Here is a 14,558-nt window from a genome sequence, read left to right on the forward strand (position 1 = left end):
GAACTGGTTCCTATGCTTTTAATCTTTAGCGTCTACCTATAAGTATTACATAAGTTACTATTATTATTATTAATATAAAAGCAAGCAAAAGCTATTTTAAAGGCTATAAAGATGCTATAAAAAACCATAGCTAAATAATAAGTATGAAATGCATTAAATACTAAGGTTAAATCTATCTTTAATACGGAATATTTACTGCAATGCAAAGTTTGCATGTAGAGAAAGAGAGAGGAATGGAAGGGTTTATATAAGGTTATTGCCGTGAATAGCCATGATATAACCTTAGATATATTAAATGGAGCCGCGATATTTAAGTTAACGGTTATTTAATTATATTATTAAGATAATAATAAGGAAATGCAACCTTTATAAATAAAAGATTTAGCTATGAAATCTTAAATGCAACTTATTATATAATTATTATTATTAAAAATAAAAAACTGCATTATTATGTTATATATTTTAAAGAAAGAAAATAAAAACTATAACCTAGTAATTAAATTAAAATAAGATAAAGTTATTATAATACTAAGCTTACTATTTAAAGAGTTTAATAAAATGGAAATTAATAACCTTATTATTAAAGGTATCTTTTAAATTAAGAAATGATTAGTAAAGCAATATAATAAATATTATTTCTTTAAGTTCCGCATAATATAGGAGGTAAAAGGCAAAACTATAAAACCTTATAAGAAATCCCAATTTATTATTTAAGGTTATAATAATAATAAAAAGGAATTAATCTTAATATAAAGCCTAATTATTTAAAGAATAAGCTAATAAACAATCCTTGCATTTATTCCTTTATTAATTTAAGAAAAAGGCATAGTTTTTATACTTTAAGATATTACTTAAGCTTACCTTTAAGCAAAGTTAGAATTATATAGAATAATTTTTATAAAGTTATTAAAGAAACTAAAGAATAAATACTTTTTAAGCATAATTATTTATATTATCCAACCTTTATATGGCATAACAGAATTCAGCGTTTATTAATTTAATATATATTAAAAACATTATTAATAAAAGCTTAAGATAAATTGCTTTATATATAATTCTTACTTAATGATTATAAAGCCTGCATAACCCTTTGGGATGGTAAGTATATAGATGGATAATATATTAATTTTATTTATGCTAGAATTCCAGGATAAGAAGGAAATTAAAATAAAAGCTGCGAAATTGCAAGGAAAATTAAAATAAGAATTAACGCTTAAAAACCTAATGGATTATAATAGGGCTTATATAATTATAGATATTACCGGCTTAATTACTACTTAATAAAAGGGATAGGCTAATAAACTTGCCCTTATTAATGCAATAATTAAAGATGCTTTCTAGAGATACCTTAAATAAAGAGCTTGCAAAGTATATATAGCTTTAATTTACCAACCAAAAGCTTTATATAATCTTTTAATAACTATATAGGTATAAAACCCAAAGGCAGGAGATTATAAGAGCTTAAATATGCAATTATTGTGATAAATAGATAATGCTATATAAGGAATTAAATATATACCCCTTAATCTTAAAATAGCAAAACTTTTTATATTTATAGATAAATTATTTGCAAATAATTAGGATTTAATATTTTAATTTAAATATATTATTATTTTTATAAATAAGATTTATAAGGAAATTAAGGGATTTATAATAATAGGTAATATTCTTTATTAGTTATTAATAAAGTATAAATATATTATTTAAAGCATATTAATAAGTAAAATTTATAGCATGATAAATAAAGTAAATATTGAAATTTCCTTAGTTATAATAATTAAAATAGCTATAAGATAACTTTTATTATTAAATATACCTTTAATTATTTATATAAACTTATATAGCCTATATAAATGCCTTATGAAGCTAAAAATAACAAAGGAAAAGCGCCTTATAATTAATATTATATTATTGTAAAAATTATATAAGATGAAAGAGATTGCTAAAGTAAGGTAGATAAATAGGAAAGATAACCTTATTAATGCAATGATAAAATTAACTTTAAATATTGCATTATAAAAGCTTATTAATAATAATAAGCTTTATATATAGGTAGATAGGTTGGTTAAGAGATTTAAAGTAACTTCTTTTTGCTAAGGAAGGAGCAATTTACTATTAGCACCCTTTTTCTTTTAATTTTACTGCTACTAGCTGTAAAACCTTATACTTTTTAAACTTAAACCCTTAATATAAATTTTAACCTTTTATATTTTAATTAAAACCTTTTTAATACCTTATTTTATATAAGGATAACCTTATAATTATTAATATTATTAATAATTATTATTTTAAAGTTAATCTTATTATTATTATTATTTTTTGCTATTATTTATTAATAAGATATTGAAACTAATTTTTATTAAATTTATTTATAATTTATTAACTTTTCTTATAATTAAAGAATAAATTAATAATTATTATATAATAATTATAAAGTTTTGCATTATAAATATTTATTTTAATTATTAAATTCTTATAAAATCTTTTTTCTTTTTATTATAATAAAGAATATTAATAATGATTTGCAAAAGTTATTTAATACTTTTATTAATATGCTTTATAAGGATAATAATGGTAAGTAAAATTATTTAGTGAATATTGCATTTACTTCTTATATTAAGGATATACTTAATATAATCATTGCTATAGCTGCTATTAATATAGCTAGCACTAAAGGTAGCCCTATCGTAACCCTTAATTAAAATTAAGATTCCCCTGTAAATATTATAACTATAACCTTAATTAATAAAATGAATATTATAACTATATTCCTATTAAGTAATAAGATAAAGATTGAAATTATTATTAAGGCTATAAGAAGGGCTAGAATTGCTTTAATTAATAAGGATAAAGATAAGCTTATTAATTTTGCTAATTCTTATAGCAAGGTTATTATTAATAATGCTTATTTAATAAATATTAATAAGGATATTAATAATAATAACTTTTATTTGCTTGCTTATTTAATGGATATTAATAAAGATATTAATAATAATAACTTTTATTCGCTTAATATTAATAGCAATTTAATTATTGCTAATAATAAAGATAATTAAAACTAGGCTAATGAAATATTAATAAAGATTATAAAGATTACCTTTAATTTTACTTTTATGCTAAGCATTAAAAAGAGTAAGCTGCTTATTAAAATTAACTCTTATAGAATTATTAAAATTAATAAGCTAAAGGCTATAGCTATAACTTAAGCTAAGATATTTTTCCTAAATAATGTTATTATAATAGCTATTATTTAAATTATTAATAACTTTTAGTATTAAGATAAGCAAATATCTTTTAACAATATAGTTAAAAAGCTATGCATTTATATTAAGAGCATTAAAACTCTTAATATAAAACTATATAGCATCTTTAATAATAAGAATTATTAAAGTAATTATTATCTTAAATGCTAAATTATTATAATCTTTGCAATAAATAACTTAATAAAAGTTTTAATCCTAAGTATTTTTTATATATATTAAATTAAAAAGATTTAGCTATTAAAGGATTAAATTACTATGTTAACCTAGCTTTAAAACTTTTTACATTAAATTATTAATAAACATATGCAAGGCTTATATATAAAGAAACTTATTAAAAAATATACATTATTACTTAAGCAATTTAAGCAAAAGATAATTATTAAAGAAATTAAAAAGAATAATAAAAAGTAAGAAAAGGAGATAATAAATAAATAAGCTGCTTGCAATGCTTAGTTTTAAAAAAATAAAAAGTAGCTAAAGGAAATTAATTTAAAGTAATATTAAGTGCATTTTAATAATAAAAATAAGGATAAAAATAATAATGTTTGCATTATAAAAATATATAATAAAAATGAATGTAAGCTAAAGGGTTTGGTATTAGCTTTATAAGCATTAACTTTCCCTATAAAGAAAAAATTTAAAATTAAGGCCTCTGCATAAAAGTTAATAATTTCCATAAAAAAGCAACCTTAAAAGCTAAGTATTAAGAATAATAAGTATAATATTTAAGAAATAATATAATAATAAAGATCGCAAGTTTAAAGGGTAATATAATAGCAAGGATTATTAGGATTTGCTTTAAAACTTATAAGTTATGATTTTAGGCTTTTTTAATAATATTTTCTTATAATAAAGGTTATATATACTTAATATGCAATAAATTATAATTTTAAGGCTAATTATAACAAGGATTATATATATTTATTAAAAGAAAAGAAAAACTATAAGTATTGGCAAGTACAACCCTCATTATTTAAAAGGCTACTTTAGTTATCCCCTCTAAGGCACGTAGCCTCTTAGAACTTAAATAGAACAATACCAATACATAATTGCTTCCCATATGATTATTATACGTACGAGAGACCTACCAATAGTTAATGTTATCCGGACAATGGACTTGAAACTTTGCTCGAAGCTGTTCCTCCTGGTACATGAAGGAATGTCTGTATACATGGGCTGTCTAATTCCACGTGAAGAAATAATTTGCAAAGACATGCAGAGCTTCTGAGCTTTCTGGGAGTCCGGATTCCCATCTAGTACTGCAAAAGTCTGCAGTCTCTACCCATTCTCGTTCTCAAGTAGAACCAGTGTTCCTTTGGCAAATAGTATTTCTTGCCCCACTCACCAACGACCAACACGTTGCATTGGCAAATTGGACTCTCCTGTGGGCCGGGAGGTACTCGAATCTCTTTGGCGACTACGTACCAGATGAGCTGCGACGGTGGGGGTATGTCATGTGGGACGCGCATCGGGTCGATGTCGAAGGCACGAAGGAATATTTCAAAATACTATAGGCGTCCTCACCTGCCCTGATGCTCGTTTGCCACCACTAGGCATGGTTGCGCGACGTGCCAGAAGCGTTCGTCCGATCCGCCACAACAGCCGCAAGCTTCTAAGTTAGGGCTTTTCGGTTCCTTCAAGCGTAAATTGGTCGTCATTGTCAACTTCTTGTCTCAGACGAAGTTATGCATGCGCAGGAGTAGGCAAACAAGTGATTCCTGCATTGTTGAAACAACCCCGTACTGCCTTCCATCCTGGCGAGAGCAACCGAACTAGAGTGGCTGGGTCGTTTACGGGTGAGGGGCGTCAAGGCGAAAAACCGTTTGGGAATTATGATAGTTGTCGCCGTGACCTGTTCTCTTACTATGAGACTGTTCCAAAAGTTTGACAATGGTTTCATGAAAATCGTTATGGGCCCTGCGGTCTATGTATCGAGCTTCCTTAAAATCGTACAGTGAATGACCGTCATGTGCGTAATCATGTGAATTATAAAACCCAACGACCTGTTTGGCTGTGAGCCCTACACCTAGATGGCCGAGGTAGTAGAGACATGCGGGCTCTCCATGACGATGACGATGAAGGAGGTGAAATATGCAAAGGACGGGGACGTGAACCGGCTGTACATGTTGAGCGTCACATTGATCGGGCCCGGGGTCCAGTCGGCCGGAACCACGCCGGTGATGCAGCACGGCCTGGATAAGTTGGGCTGAGAGAGAATTATCCAGTCCGTGGGCGGATTTGACGACACCCCGTTGAGGATGTCCCCCTCGTTCAACTCGTACGCTTCCTTGCCGATGGTAAAGGGCTGGCCCTGGTAGATAGTTGGGGTGGGGACGGCAGTCGGTCTCGTCCGCGTTGTTGACGGTGCGGTGGTCGTGGTCGATGACAGGTCGGTTGCCGTCGTCAATGTGGTCGACGTCGGAGGGGTGAAGGTCGAAGTCACCCAAGGAATAGTCGACGGTGGGAGGTGTGCTGAAGTGATGATGGGAGGAAGCGACCTTGATGGCGACTCCCGGGGAACTGTGGTGAGCGGCGTAGGAGTTGCAACCGAGCCTGGTGCCATGGGACTGACCGGAAGGAAGACATTGAGGACGATCACAAACCGGGTTTCGAAATCCCTCCTGTCGACATTCCTTCCGGCAATGTTATATTGTGCTGTGACTGTCACCGTGACAGGCCCTGCTGGGTAGTCGATGGGGACTTGCCCACTAATCGATTTCCCTCCACGATCCAGCCGGATCCAGTTCACATTGGGGTTGGTGTTTATTGCAGTGACAAGACCACTGGGAGACTCGAGGAAGCTCACGAGACTGAAGAAGAACGGCTGTCCTGCTGTCACAGCCAAAATAGCCTTGGCCGGTGTTGGGCTGGGGCTTGGTGTCGCGGGTCTGGAGACGGTGGTCTGATACCCAGGAGGCCCAGGAGGTCCAGGAGGTCCCGGAGGCCCTGGAAGTCCTGGAGGTCCAGGAAGACCGGATGAGCCAGCTGGGCCAGGCCAAACTGTCTGACTGCCTCCTGAAAGTTCAAGCCAGGTAGACACAAACGTGTTGCAGACAATTTTGGGCTGATCAGCAATGACTCGACAGGTTGAATAGGAGATGAATGTAAATGTGGTGCACAGGGCGAGCCGCACGTAAGAAACCAACACCATGATGTGTTTGGCAGGAGAACGAGATTGCACACTCTTGGATTCAAACCTATCAGACTGAAAGGATGAAAATGAAGCCATAGAGACAGATGTCACTAGGCCTGCATCATGGACGTTTGATATATGAAAGGGCGTCGACCTGTGTAGCGTGGATGGGAGTCAGGAAGCGCGAAGGACCCGTGAAGCTATGCGGTTGTCTCACATCGACGGCGGCTGGAGTCTCATAACCATAGATCGCCATTCGCAGCCCCAGACTGCACTTATTTAGCGGGTACACATCCATCAGCCAATCCCAGGAGACAAAAGTGGCCATAATTCGTGTCGATGCCGGTATTATTGTTACACGGCTTCATGGACCAGCCATGGCGTGATATGCGTTGGCTCATACTTGATGTCATTGAATCCTATTTGAAGATAATCTGGCCTCTATTGTTTCATGCTGGGGCAAATCACAATCGAATATGACAAGTGAACAGCGATTTGATGCGGCAAGACTCATGTGGTCCCCTCGCTTTCAAATGTTGTTCAAGACACACACTTCCTTCCTACTGCAAGTGGAAATTAATGAGCTGAGCCCACAGGCTTTCGTAATCCCGAAATGATCACTTGCGTAGGCAGTTCGTCATTTCTCGAAACTGTTCTTCCACGTGGGCAAACTTTCAATGTTACAATGTTGAAGGAAAGCCGGACCTCTACCAACCTCTTGGATTCCTTCAGCCCACCATCCAGAAAAGGTTCTTACAATGAGTTTTGGAGTAGTTCCAACATTCTTGCAATTTTCAGCGGAATTCTCGTGTATTTATTGCTTCGAGTCCAACTGTTGCTGTGTCGATAGTCCAAAACTTTTCATGAACAAACAAGCGAGCACTTGTATTCAATAAATATATCTACAATTGTCGATGTCCTTGACTTGAGAAGCACGACAGCGAGTGAGATCATGTTGTCTGTAGTTACTACTGTGAAAAGATTGGTAGCTCCTTGTAGACATGGCTCAGCACCTAGATATTTATAAAACCAATTCACTATCGGCCGGACTGGAGCAGAGCCCGGTTGAATTACTCGAAACATTCATACATCTACCTTGTTGGCCTCTTGATTATATTGGCTGTAGAAGAACCACTGTCACTTCTATCCTGCTTTACAGGCAGCTGTGGTAACGTAAGGGGAGTGCGCACGGACCATATGCACACATAAGAGAAAGCCCTCTCTGGACACCCCAAGCACTTCATCTCAACTCCGTTGTCAGGCTTCCCAGGGAGGTTTCGAGCACCATGTCTGCACCCGACTCAACCCCCGTCGTCTACGCCCTGGGCTCCAACGGATCCGGCCAGCTGGGCATCGGCCACGACCAAGACGTCTCCATACCGCGCCAGGTCGTCTTCAGCCCGGGTTCCGAACCCACCACGCCCATCGTCCGGGTCGCGGCCGGCGGCAACCACACCCTGCTGCTCACCTCGGACGGGCAGCTCTTCTGGGCCGGCGACTCCTCCACCGGCGCCTGCGGGCCTGCACCCACGGGGCAGGGTGCGCAGCAGCAGCAGCACGTTGCGCACGGCGTCGACCTGCCCCGGGGCGCGGACGGGACGGCTGCCGCCGCGCCCGTGAGGCTCATCGCCGCGACCTGGGAGGCCTCGGTCATCGTGCAGGCGGACGAGCAGGGCAGGAACACGGCGGTCTCGGCCTTCGGCGTCGGCATGAAGGGCGAGCTGGGCCAGGGCCAGTTCATCGTGCGCACGCCGTCTATTTCACGCATCAAGGACTTCCCGCCCCAGGGCGCCGAGGTCGTCGACCTGGCGGCCTGCATGGGCCACGCCGTGGCCGTGCTCAGCAACGGCGACGCCTACGGGTGGGGAAACGGCCGCAAGGGCCAGCTGGGCACTGCTGTGGACGGTGTCGCGGACGAGCCGCGCAGGGTTGAGGGCGTCGACTTCAAAATCTCGCGGGCGGTCTGCGGTCGGGAGTTTACGTGCCTTTTTGGTCCTTCCGAGAGCGGCGAGATGCTTGTGCTGGGCGCGGACAAGGCTGGTGTCAAATCTGCGGCGCCCGCCACAGCTCTGGGCTGGAAAGACGTTGGTGCCAGCTGGGGCGGTATCTACGTCCTCAAACAAGATGGCGAGCTGGTGAGCTGGGGACGAAATGACCACGGTCAATTAGCGCCGCCACAATTGCCACGACTGGATCGCATCGGCATCGGCAGTGAGCACGCGGTTGTCATCACGGAGGACGGCGACGTGCTGGCATGGGGCTGGGGCGAGCACGGAAACTGCGGCCCCAAGACGGAGAATGGCGATGTCAAGGGACGGTGGAACACAATTGCTTCCAAAAAGTACATTCCAACTGGTTCTGAAATCGTGGGTATCGGTGCGGGGTGCGCAACAAGCTGGATAAGCATCGAGATTCCAAGCCAACCCTGAGTGTTCACTATATACGGAAAGTGTCCCACCTGGTGCCAGTTCCCACACGACCAATACTCCCACACTCGAAGCAAATCTCCACATCGGCGAGCATGTCCAAGCCAGATATGCGTCACCAGTCCCCAAAGAGGCCAAACTTGCGGACGTCGGACACCCTTTGTGTCGGCTCCACGAATGGTGGCAAAGGCCCTCCAGAATCGTCGGGCGGGTTGCTCTGGGTGTTGCCGGAGTGGTCGCTGATTCGCATGGCCGATGGGTTCTGCGAGACCATTAATAACCACAGCCCCTATATATGCGGGCACACTTACCGGCTCGTTGCTGGCATCCCACTCCAGTCGGGGGTGTTCGCCTTCTTCATCATCGTCCGGATTGACAGGTGCCCACATTTCATCGTCGTCTGGCTGCGGGAGGAACAGCGACTCGGACTTGAGCGTGGACTGAGGCTGGACTAGTGGTGCTCGGATGTCGAACTGCGACGAACGAGGAGCAGTTGACCTCCTTGCTGGTGGCGGCATTCTGGCTTGCTGTTCTTGCTGCTCCCTCGGTGGCGCAGGAGTTGGTTGCCGCGAGTCGTTGTTGGCTCCCGCAGCTGGTGTGTTGGGTGCAGCATTCAGACTCGGTCTGGAAGCCTTTGTGGCGGCTTTGCTCTGACCCTTCTTCTGTACTGTTGTGCTCTTCTCATCCACCGTCATCAGAACAAACTCGCACACGATGCCATCACGGCCGTAGGAAATCTTCATTGGCCGGCCGGGTCTCGAGTATGTAGCATTGAGGTCGCCGCTTGTCCAATTGGCGTGCTGAAGAATGGCACGAAAGTCTCGCACACTGATAATGATGTGAAGCTTGTCGGCCACTTCGATGTCGTCGAATTCGTCCATCTCCACCGCAATTGATGTGTGGAGTGGTTTCTTCAACACAGCTGAAGCCTTGTCAGGGCCTGATCTGATCGGGATATCAACATAGAAGGCAAACTTACCCTCGTTATTTACACTGACTTGCTTTTCCGTGAAACATGTAAAGTTGACGACGTTCTCGCCGTCAGTGTTGATATCGAGAAGATCGATGCCAGGTCCGAAATGCTCCATCAGAGAGCGCAAGGTCCGCGAGTTGATGGTCCAGTGATTTATGGCCTCAGTCTTGTCGAACTTGGCATGGACAGGAGCCTTGGCTTCAAATGACAGTCGATGAGTCGCAGTGATCCCTATCCAAGGCTTCAGAAATGTGAACTACACCAAAGGAAGTCAGAAACTATACGCACCATTTCGGCAAAAGATCTTGGCGATGAAGCGGCTCTTCTTTCCTGGGCCATCATCAATGGCTACATCACACCTTTCAATAGTGGTGACATTGTCCCGATCTCTGGTAGGATCACCGCCTGTGCGGGTGCGGAAGACTGAGAGAAGGGCCTTTGAAGTAGATTAGTATACCTGGGAGCTTGGTAGCGGCGGGTATGGACGTGCCTTGATGTATATTGAGCAGAAGAATCTCTCGCGATACTGTGTGTTTCCCTCAAAATGGAATCGTGAGAAGAATCTGTTGGCGGCGAAGGTGAAGGATACGTAGGCGGATTTGGTGAGGTTCAGCGCAGTAAGGACCAACTACTCGGTTGGGGTTTCTGCGTCAGTGGGTCGGCGATATTTGGAGCATAGGCATAACTCGCATGAGATTGCCAAAGAGAGGCTCTCACCTTGTCCTTCTTGATCTCAAGCGACACGTCGTCACTGAATTTTTGGATGCAGACCAGCGCGTCATTGAAGGCGCCCACGCCGTCCTCGCTCAGGGTGAAATTGACGAGAGCCATGCCGGCTGTGGTTGGCTGCGTTGTCAACACGTCTGAGTGTCCCAGCCAGCAAGCATCGCCTCTTGTACTTGCTCTAAAGTCAGGGTGAATTGGCGCCGGGACGCATGTGAGTGCTGGTGTCAAAGTCGGTGCTGCCCGTTGGGCACTTCTGAAGCTGTGTTCCAGGGCAGGAAGTGAGCAGGAAGGACTGAACCGTGGATGTCGCGCCTGCCCAGGTCTGTAGTGTTATGGTACGGTACACTCGGTTGGGGCAACGGATCCTTTTTCAGGCCTACTAAGCCCTGAAGGCCTAGCAGAGGGTCCTTAATTCGAGAGGAATACCTTCAGGCGTGTTTCTTTTAACGAATGAAATTTTATATGGCAACATGTGTATTAATTTTCGCGATTCCTTGAAGCCGTAGACAAGGACGTCTGCATTGGGAGACGGTTCATTGGACTCGATTCCCTGACGCCCTAAAAGCCTTCTAAAGCTTGCAGGGATCGCCCGGGACAGAGGTTAACCAGCACATCTAGGCATACTTCCAATGGAGCAGTCTTCTCTGCATCAGCACAACAAACTGAAGAATTACAGTGGAAGGGATAGCCTATGTACCTTGACCTAGGTGCTCAGCTTAGCATTTTGGGTCTCAATAATCAAGTGCCATCACGACGGGTTAGGATCCCAGCTCGGCCTTGATGGCTGTCGAACCGCTGAAGCTCCCAGCAGTGGTGCTTGGCCCAAGTTCCCGGTCCCCTGCGCAGTGACATCAGTACTTGCTAAATTGGTAGGGCGCGCATTTGGAGTCAGCATTCCACCCTAACTTTGGTCCTCACTCTGCTGTCGCATCTTCCCTCATTCTCGACGCGTTTTATCAAGCACCGAACACATACCCTCATTTTTGAAAGCAAACTTTTATAAGACCGCCCTGGTCGAACGTCTCGAGGTGCTGTGAACGGAAGTGCTTGGCGTCAATACGCGTTCACTCCCTCACCCGTGAGAGCTCGTTAATTTCACGTTACAGTACTACACTTGTGGACCTCCACGCGCGTGCAGTACCACGACACATTCACACGTCCAAAATGGCCCGCGAAGTCCCACAAGAGATCTGGTGGCTCGTCTGCCAGGACTTGAAACTGCAGCAAGACTTCAGGAGTCTCTTTCGTTGTGCTCTTGTAAACAGAAGCTGGGCCGGTCTTGCCCTGCCACTCTTGTATAGGTGAGGCCCCACCCGGTCTCTCTAATATGTGCGCTCGACCGTCCCCAGTACTGACATGGCACACAGCATCCACGACTCTTCGAGTGTGGCCTCAGACGATGTAGGCACAACGGATCCCGGCAGGTGGGCGGGTATGTGGCGCTCGATCATCGTGTCCAGTCTCGGCGTAACCGCGTATCCGTACTGCCTCTGGATCAGGTCGCTGGGACTCAGTGATCTTGAGCAGCTCCTGCAGGGAATCGCCCGTGACAGGAAATGGAGAACCCTCTTCTTTAAGGGCCCCATGAAGACGTTTGAGATAATCAGCGGATCGACGAAAACCCGTCAAGGCAAACCGATTGTTGAGTGGCAGAAGATCATCGAGCGTGTTGGTAACACCATCACCCAGTTTGCACAGGAAGCCGCAGAGAAGCAGAACAAGTCCGTCCAGCTAGTTAGTCTTGAGGGTGCGAATCTGCCGACCGACCTCCTTTCAGTTTGGGTATCGAGATTGTCAACTCTGACCACGCTTTCCATCCGAGATGGCTCGGTCCTAACAGCAGAGGTCGCTGATTCTATCCATCGAAACTGTCCCTTCTTCAGAGACCTAACTTGTTTCAATATCAAGGGACCGACTGTTGACCAAAACATGTCTGAATTCTTCCGCGGTCTCCGAGAGAATTCGCTGGAGAGTTTCAAGGTTCACAGCTCCAACGAGCTCGGGTACGAAGCTCTGGATGGGCTCATGCAACACTCGCGCTCACTTCGGTTGCTCAATCTTTCGAGTCTTCAAAACACCTGTCTGGCGGCTCTCGATACCTTGAGTCGATGCCAATACTTGGAAAACCTCAGCATTGAAGCCAGCACGCCTTCGCTGCCGACCACTTGGGCAGTGAGTGGCGAGGATCCTCTTCCCAAGGTTTCTGCTTGGTTGAAAGAGTGCAAATCCTTGAAACGACTTGACATCTCGAATCTCGCAGGTGCGAGCAAGCTTCTCTCCGAAATCTTGGAGTCGCCTGATCTGCGTCTCACCGACTTAAGTTTGGGCCTGATTGATGACGAGGAAGCGTTTTACACCACTCTGGGCAATCAGACAGCACTTGAGAGCCTGTCTCTACGTTCCAGTGCAGAAATCGTCGATCCAAACAGGGCGCGGCACGACAAGTTTATTGATTCTATCTGCTTGTGCACAAGGCTCAAAGACCTCGACATAATGCAAAAGGTTGGAGGTATTGATCAGGTCCAACTTACCATGGAAGACCTCGTGCTCATCAAGACCTCGCTTCCCCAACTGGAAGACCTCAGCTTTGACGGCGAGTATCTTACCGATGCCCTTTTCGAGCCTCTCGCGCAAATGGAACGTCTGAAATCGGTCTCTATCAATGGCTCATCGATCTTTACTTTCGCCGGCATCAAGTCTTTCATCGAAGCGCTCAGGACGAGCGGCACACACAAGGGCTTCCGACTCTACGTCATGAACCAATATGGTGAGGCTGAGATTTCAGAACGGCAGCAAGAGCAGCTTGCCCAACTGATGGCTGTTGGGCTCAACGGTGTCTTCGAACTGGCGTACTGGCGAAATCCTTCCGAGGACGACATGTCGGATTTATCCGACTAAAATACTAGTTCGTTCTGACGGTCGACTATGGTTAGTCACCAAATTGTTGATGGGTTTGAGAAGCTTGAAATGACGACTTCATTCAGATGTCTCGCGTCGGACCTCAGCAGTGTACCAGTGCCAGGACCAAAGGCGCTTGCGTCAGGAAAGAGTGAATCAAGAATCCCTGCAAGTATCAGGGGTCTCAAAGGTGAGGCCATGTGGGATGAGGACGCTCAAGCAATTTGACCGCTCAAGTCGCTGGCTTGTCTTGCCTTCCCCTTGTTCATATACTTCGCCAGCCAATGCCCGGCCTCTCACTGCCAGGTCCGTATTTCGCATCAGGCATTCCTATCACCATTAACCTGCGGTCTCCGCCATGCCCGCCGCTCACAAATTGGCGCCTCTCGTCCCCCGGGAAACAAGCGGGCAGAAAACCCCCAACTTCCCCACCAAAGTCCCGGAGCCCAGCAGCAACCTGGTACGCGTTGTTCCGACACTCCCACCCGCAGTAGTCGTCCGAGTACAGGACGTAGATGTTGTCCGGGCCTGGGTCACAGTCGTCCGGCATGTCGAAGGGGATCTTGCCCACATTCTCCGGCTCCCATGCCTCGGGCTCGGTGATGCGCATCAGCTGCGCGAGGACGTTGTTGCAGGAGGCGTAGGAGAGGAGCGTTGGTGGTGGGTGGCCACATAGGGGAATGGTTTGGATGTAGATGCACATCGGGAAAGGGAGGTCTTCGTCGGTGGCTATGCTAGGGTATGAGCCTCGCTGGGAAAACCGGGCAAACCACTGGCCTTGTTGAGAATCGACGCAGGCTCGTGAAGGTGGGCGATGGCCCTATCCTTGGATATGGGCAGTGAATCGCTAGTGAGAGTGAGTTGGCTGGATGCCAAGGGTGCTGGGAGAGGAACTATTACTAGATGACTGGATCGCTTGGGTACTCTCTGTTCTCCTTGACACAATTATTCACCAAGCGACTGAATTGTCGACCGAATGCGACACCACATGAAAACCTCGAACATGACAGAAGCCTCCCAATTAAATCATCCGCGCGGCTTCTTCTTTGGGTGGTTCTCCGTGGGAAACCTGTCGTGGGTGCTTTCCGAAGAAGGCTCAGCGTTTGGGGCCGCGCTCAGCGTGTTTCCGCAAACCTCAA

General features: G+C 43.7%; 5 protein-coding genes across 5 annotated transcripts; 2 read left to right on the forward strand and 3 right to left on the reverse strand.

The window, feature by feature from the left end:
* Positions 1-5,289: 5,289 nt before the first annotated feature.
* Positions 5,290-7,179, reverse strand: INS49_006867 (uncharacterized protein; the record flags this gene model as incomplete). Its single annotated transcript, XM_043167634.1, has 4 exons — positions 5,290-6,092; positions 6,173-6,263; positions 6,551-6,665; positions 7,154-7,179. 4 exons carry the CDS (start codon positions 7,177-7,179, stop codon positions 5,290-5,292), a joined length of 1,035 nt encoding a protein of 344 aa, XP_043028778.1.
* Positions 7,180-7,682: 503 nt separating this feature from the next.
* On the forward strand, positions 7,683-8,825 carry INS49_006868 (uncharacterized protein; the record flags this gene model as incomplete). Its single annotated transcript, XM_043167635.1, has 1 exon — positions 7,683-8,825. One exon carries the CDS (start codon positions 7,683-7,685, stop codon positions 8,823-8,825), a length of 1,143 nt encoding a protein of 380 aa, XP_043028779.1.
* Positions 8,826-8,937: 112 nt separating this feature from the next.
* On the reverse strand, positions 8,938-10,626 carry INS49_006869 (uncharacterized protein; the record flags this gene model as incomplete). The annotated part of the gene is made up of 6 exons (XM_043167636.1): positions 8,938-9,084; positions 9,134-9,744; positions 9,802-10,026; positions 10,084-10,218; positions 10,282-10,423; positions 10,513-10,626. 6 exons carry the CDS (start codon positions 10,624-10,626, stop codon positions 8,938-8,940), a joined length of 1,374 nt encoding a protein of 457 aa, XP_043028780.1.
* A 1,059-nt stretch (positions 10,627-11,685) lies between these two features.
* Positions 11,686-13,419, forward strand: INS49_006870 (uncharacterized protein; the record flags this gene model as incomplete). Its single annotated transcript, XM_043167637.1, has 2 exons — positions 11,686-11,822; positions 11,889-13,419. The coding sequence occupies 2 exons, from the start codon at positions 11,686-11,688 to the stop codon at positions 13,417-13,419; spliced, it is 1,668 nt and encodes a 555-aa protein (XP_043028781.1).
* A 4-nt stretch (positions 13,420-13,423) lies between these two features.
* On the reverse strand, positions 13,424-14,122 carry INS49_006871 (uncharacterized protein; the record flags this gene model as incomplete). The annotated part of the gene is made up of 2 exons (XM_043167638.1): positions 13,424-13,444; positions 13,793-14,122. 2 exons carry the CDS (start codon positions 14,120-14,122, stop codon positions 13,424-13,426), a joined length of 351 nt encoding a protein of 116 aa, XP_043028782.1.
* Positions 14,123-14,558: the final 436 nt, after the last annotated feature.

Source organism: Diaporthe citri (genome assembly GCF_014595645.1).
Source record: "Diaporthe citri strain NFHF-8-4 chromosome Unknown scaffold_2, whole genome shotgun sequence".
Classification (NCBI taxonomy): Eukaryota; Fungi; Ascomycota; class Sordariomycetes; order Diaporthales; family Diaporthaceae; genus Diaporthe; species Diaporthe citri.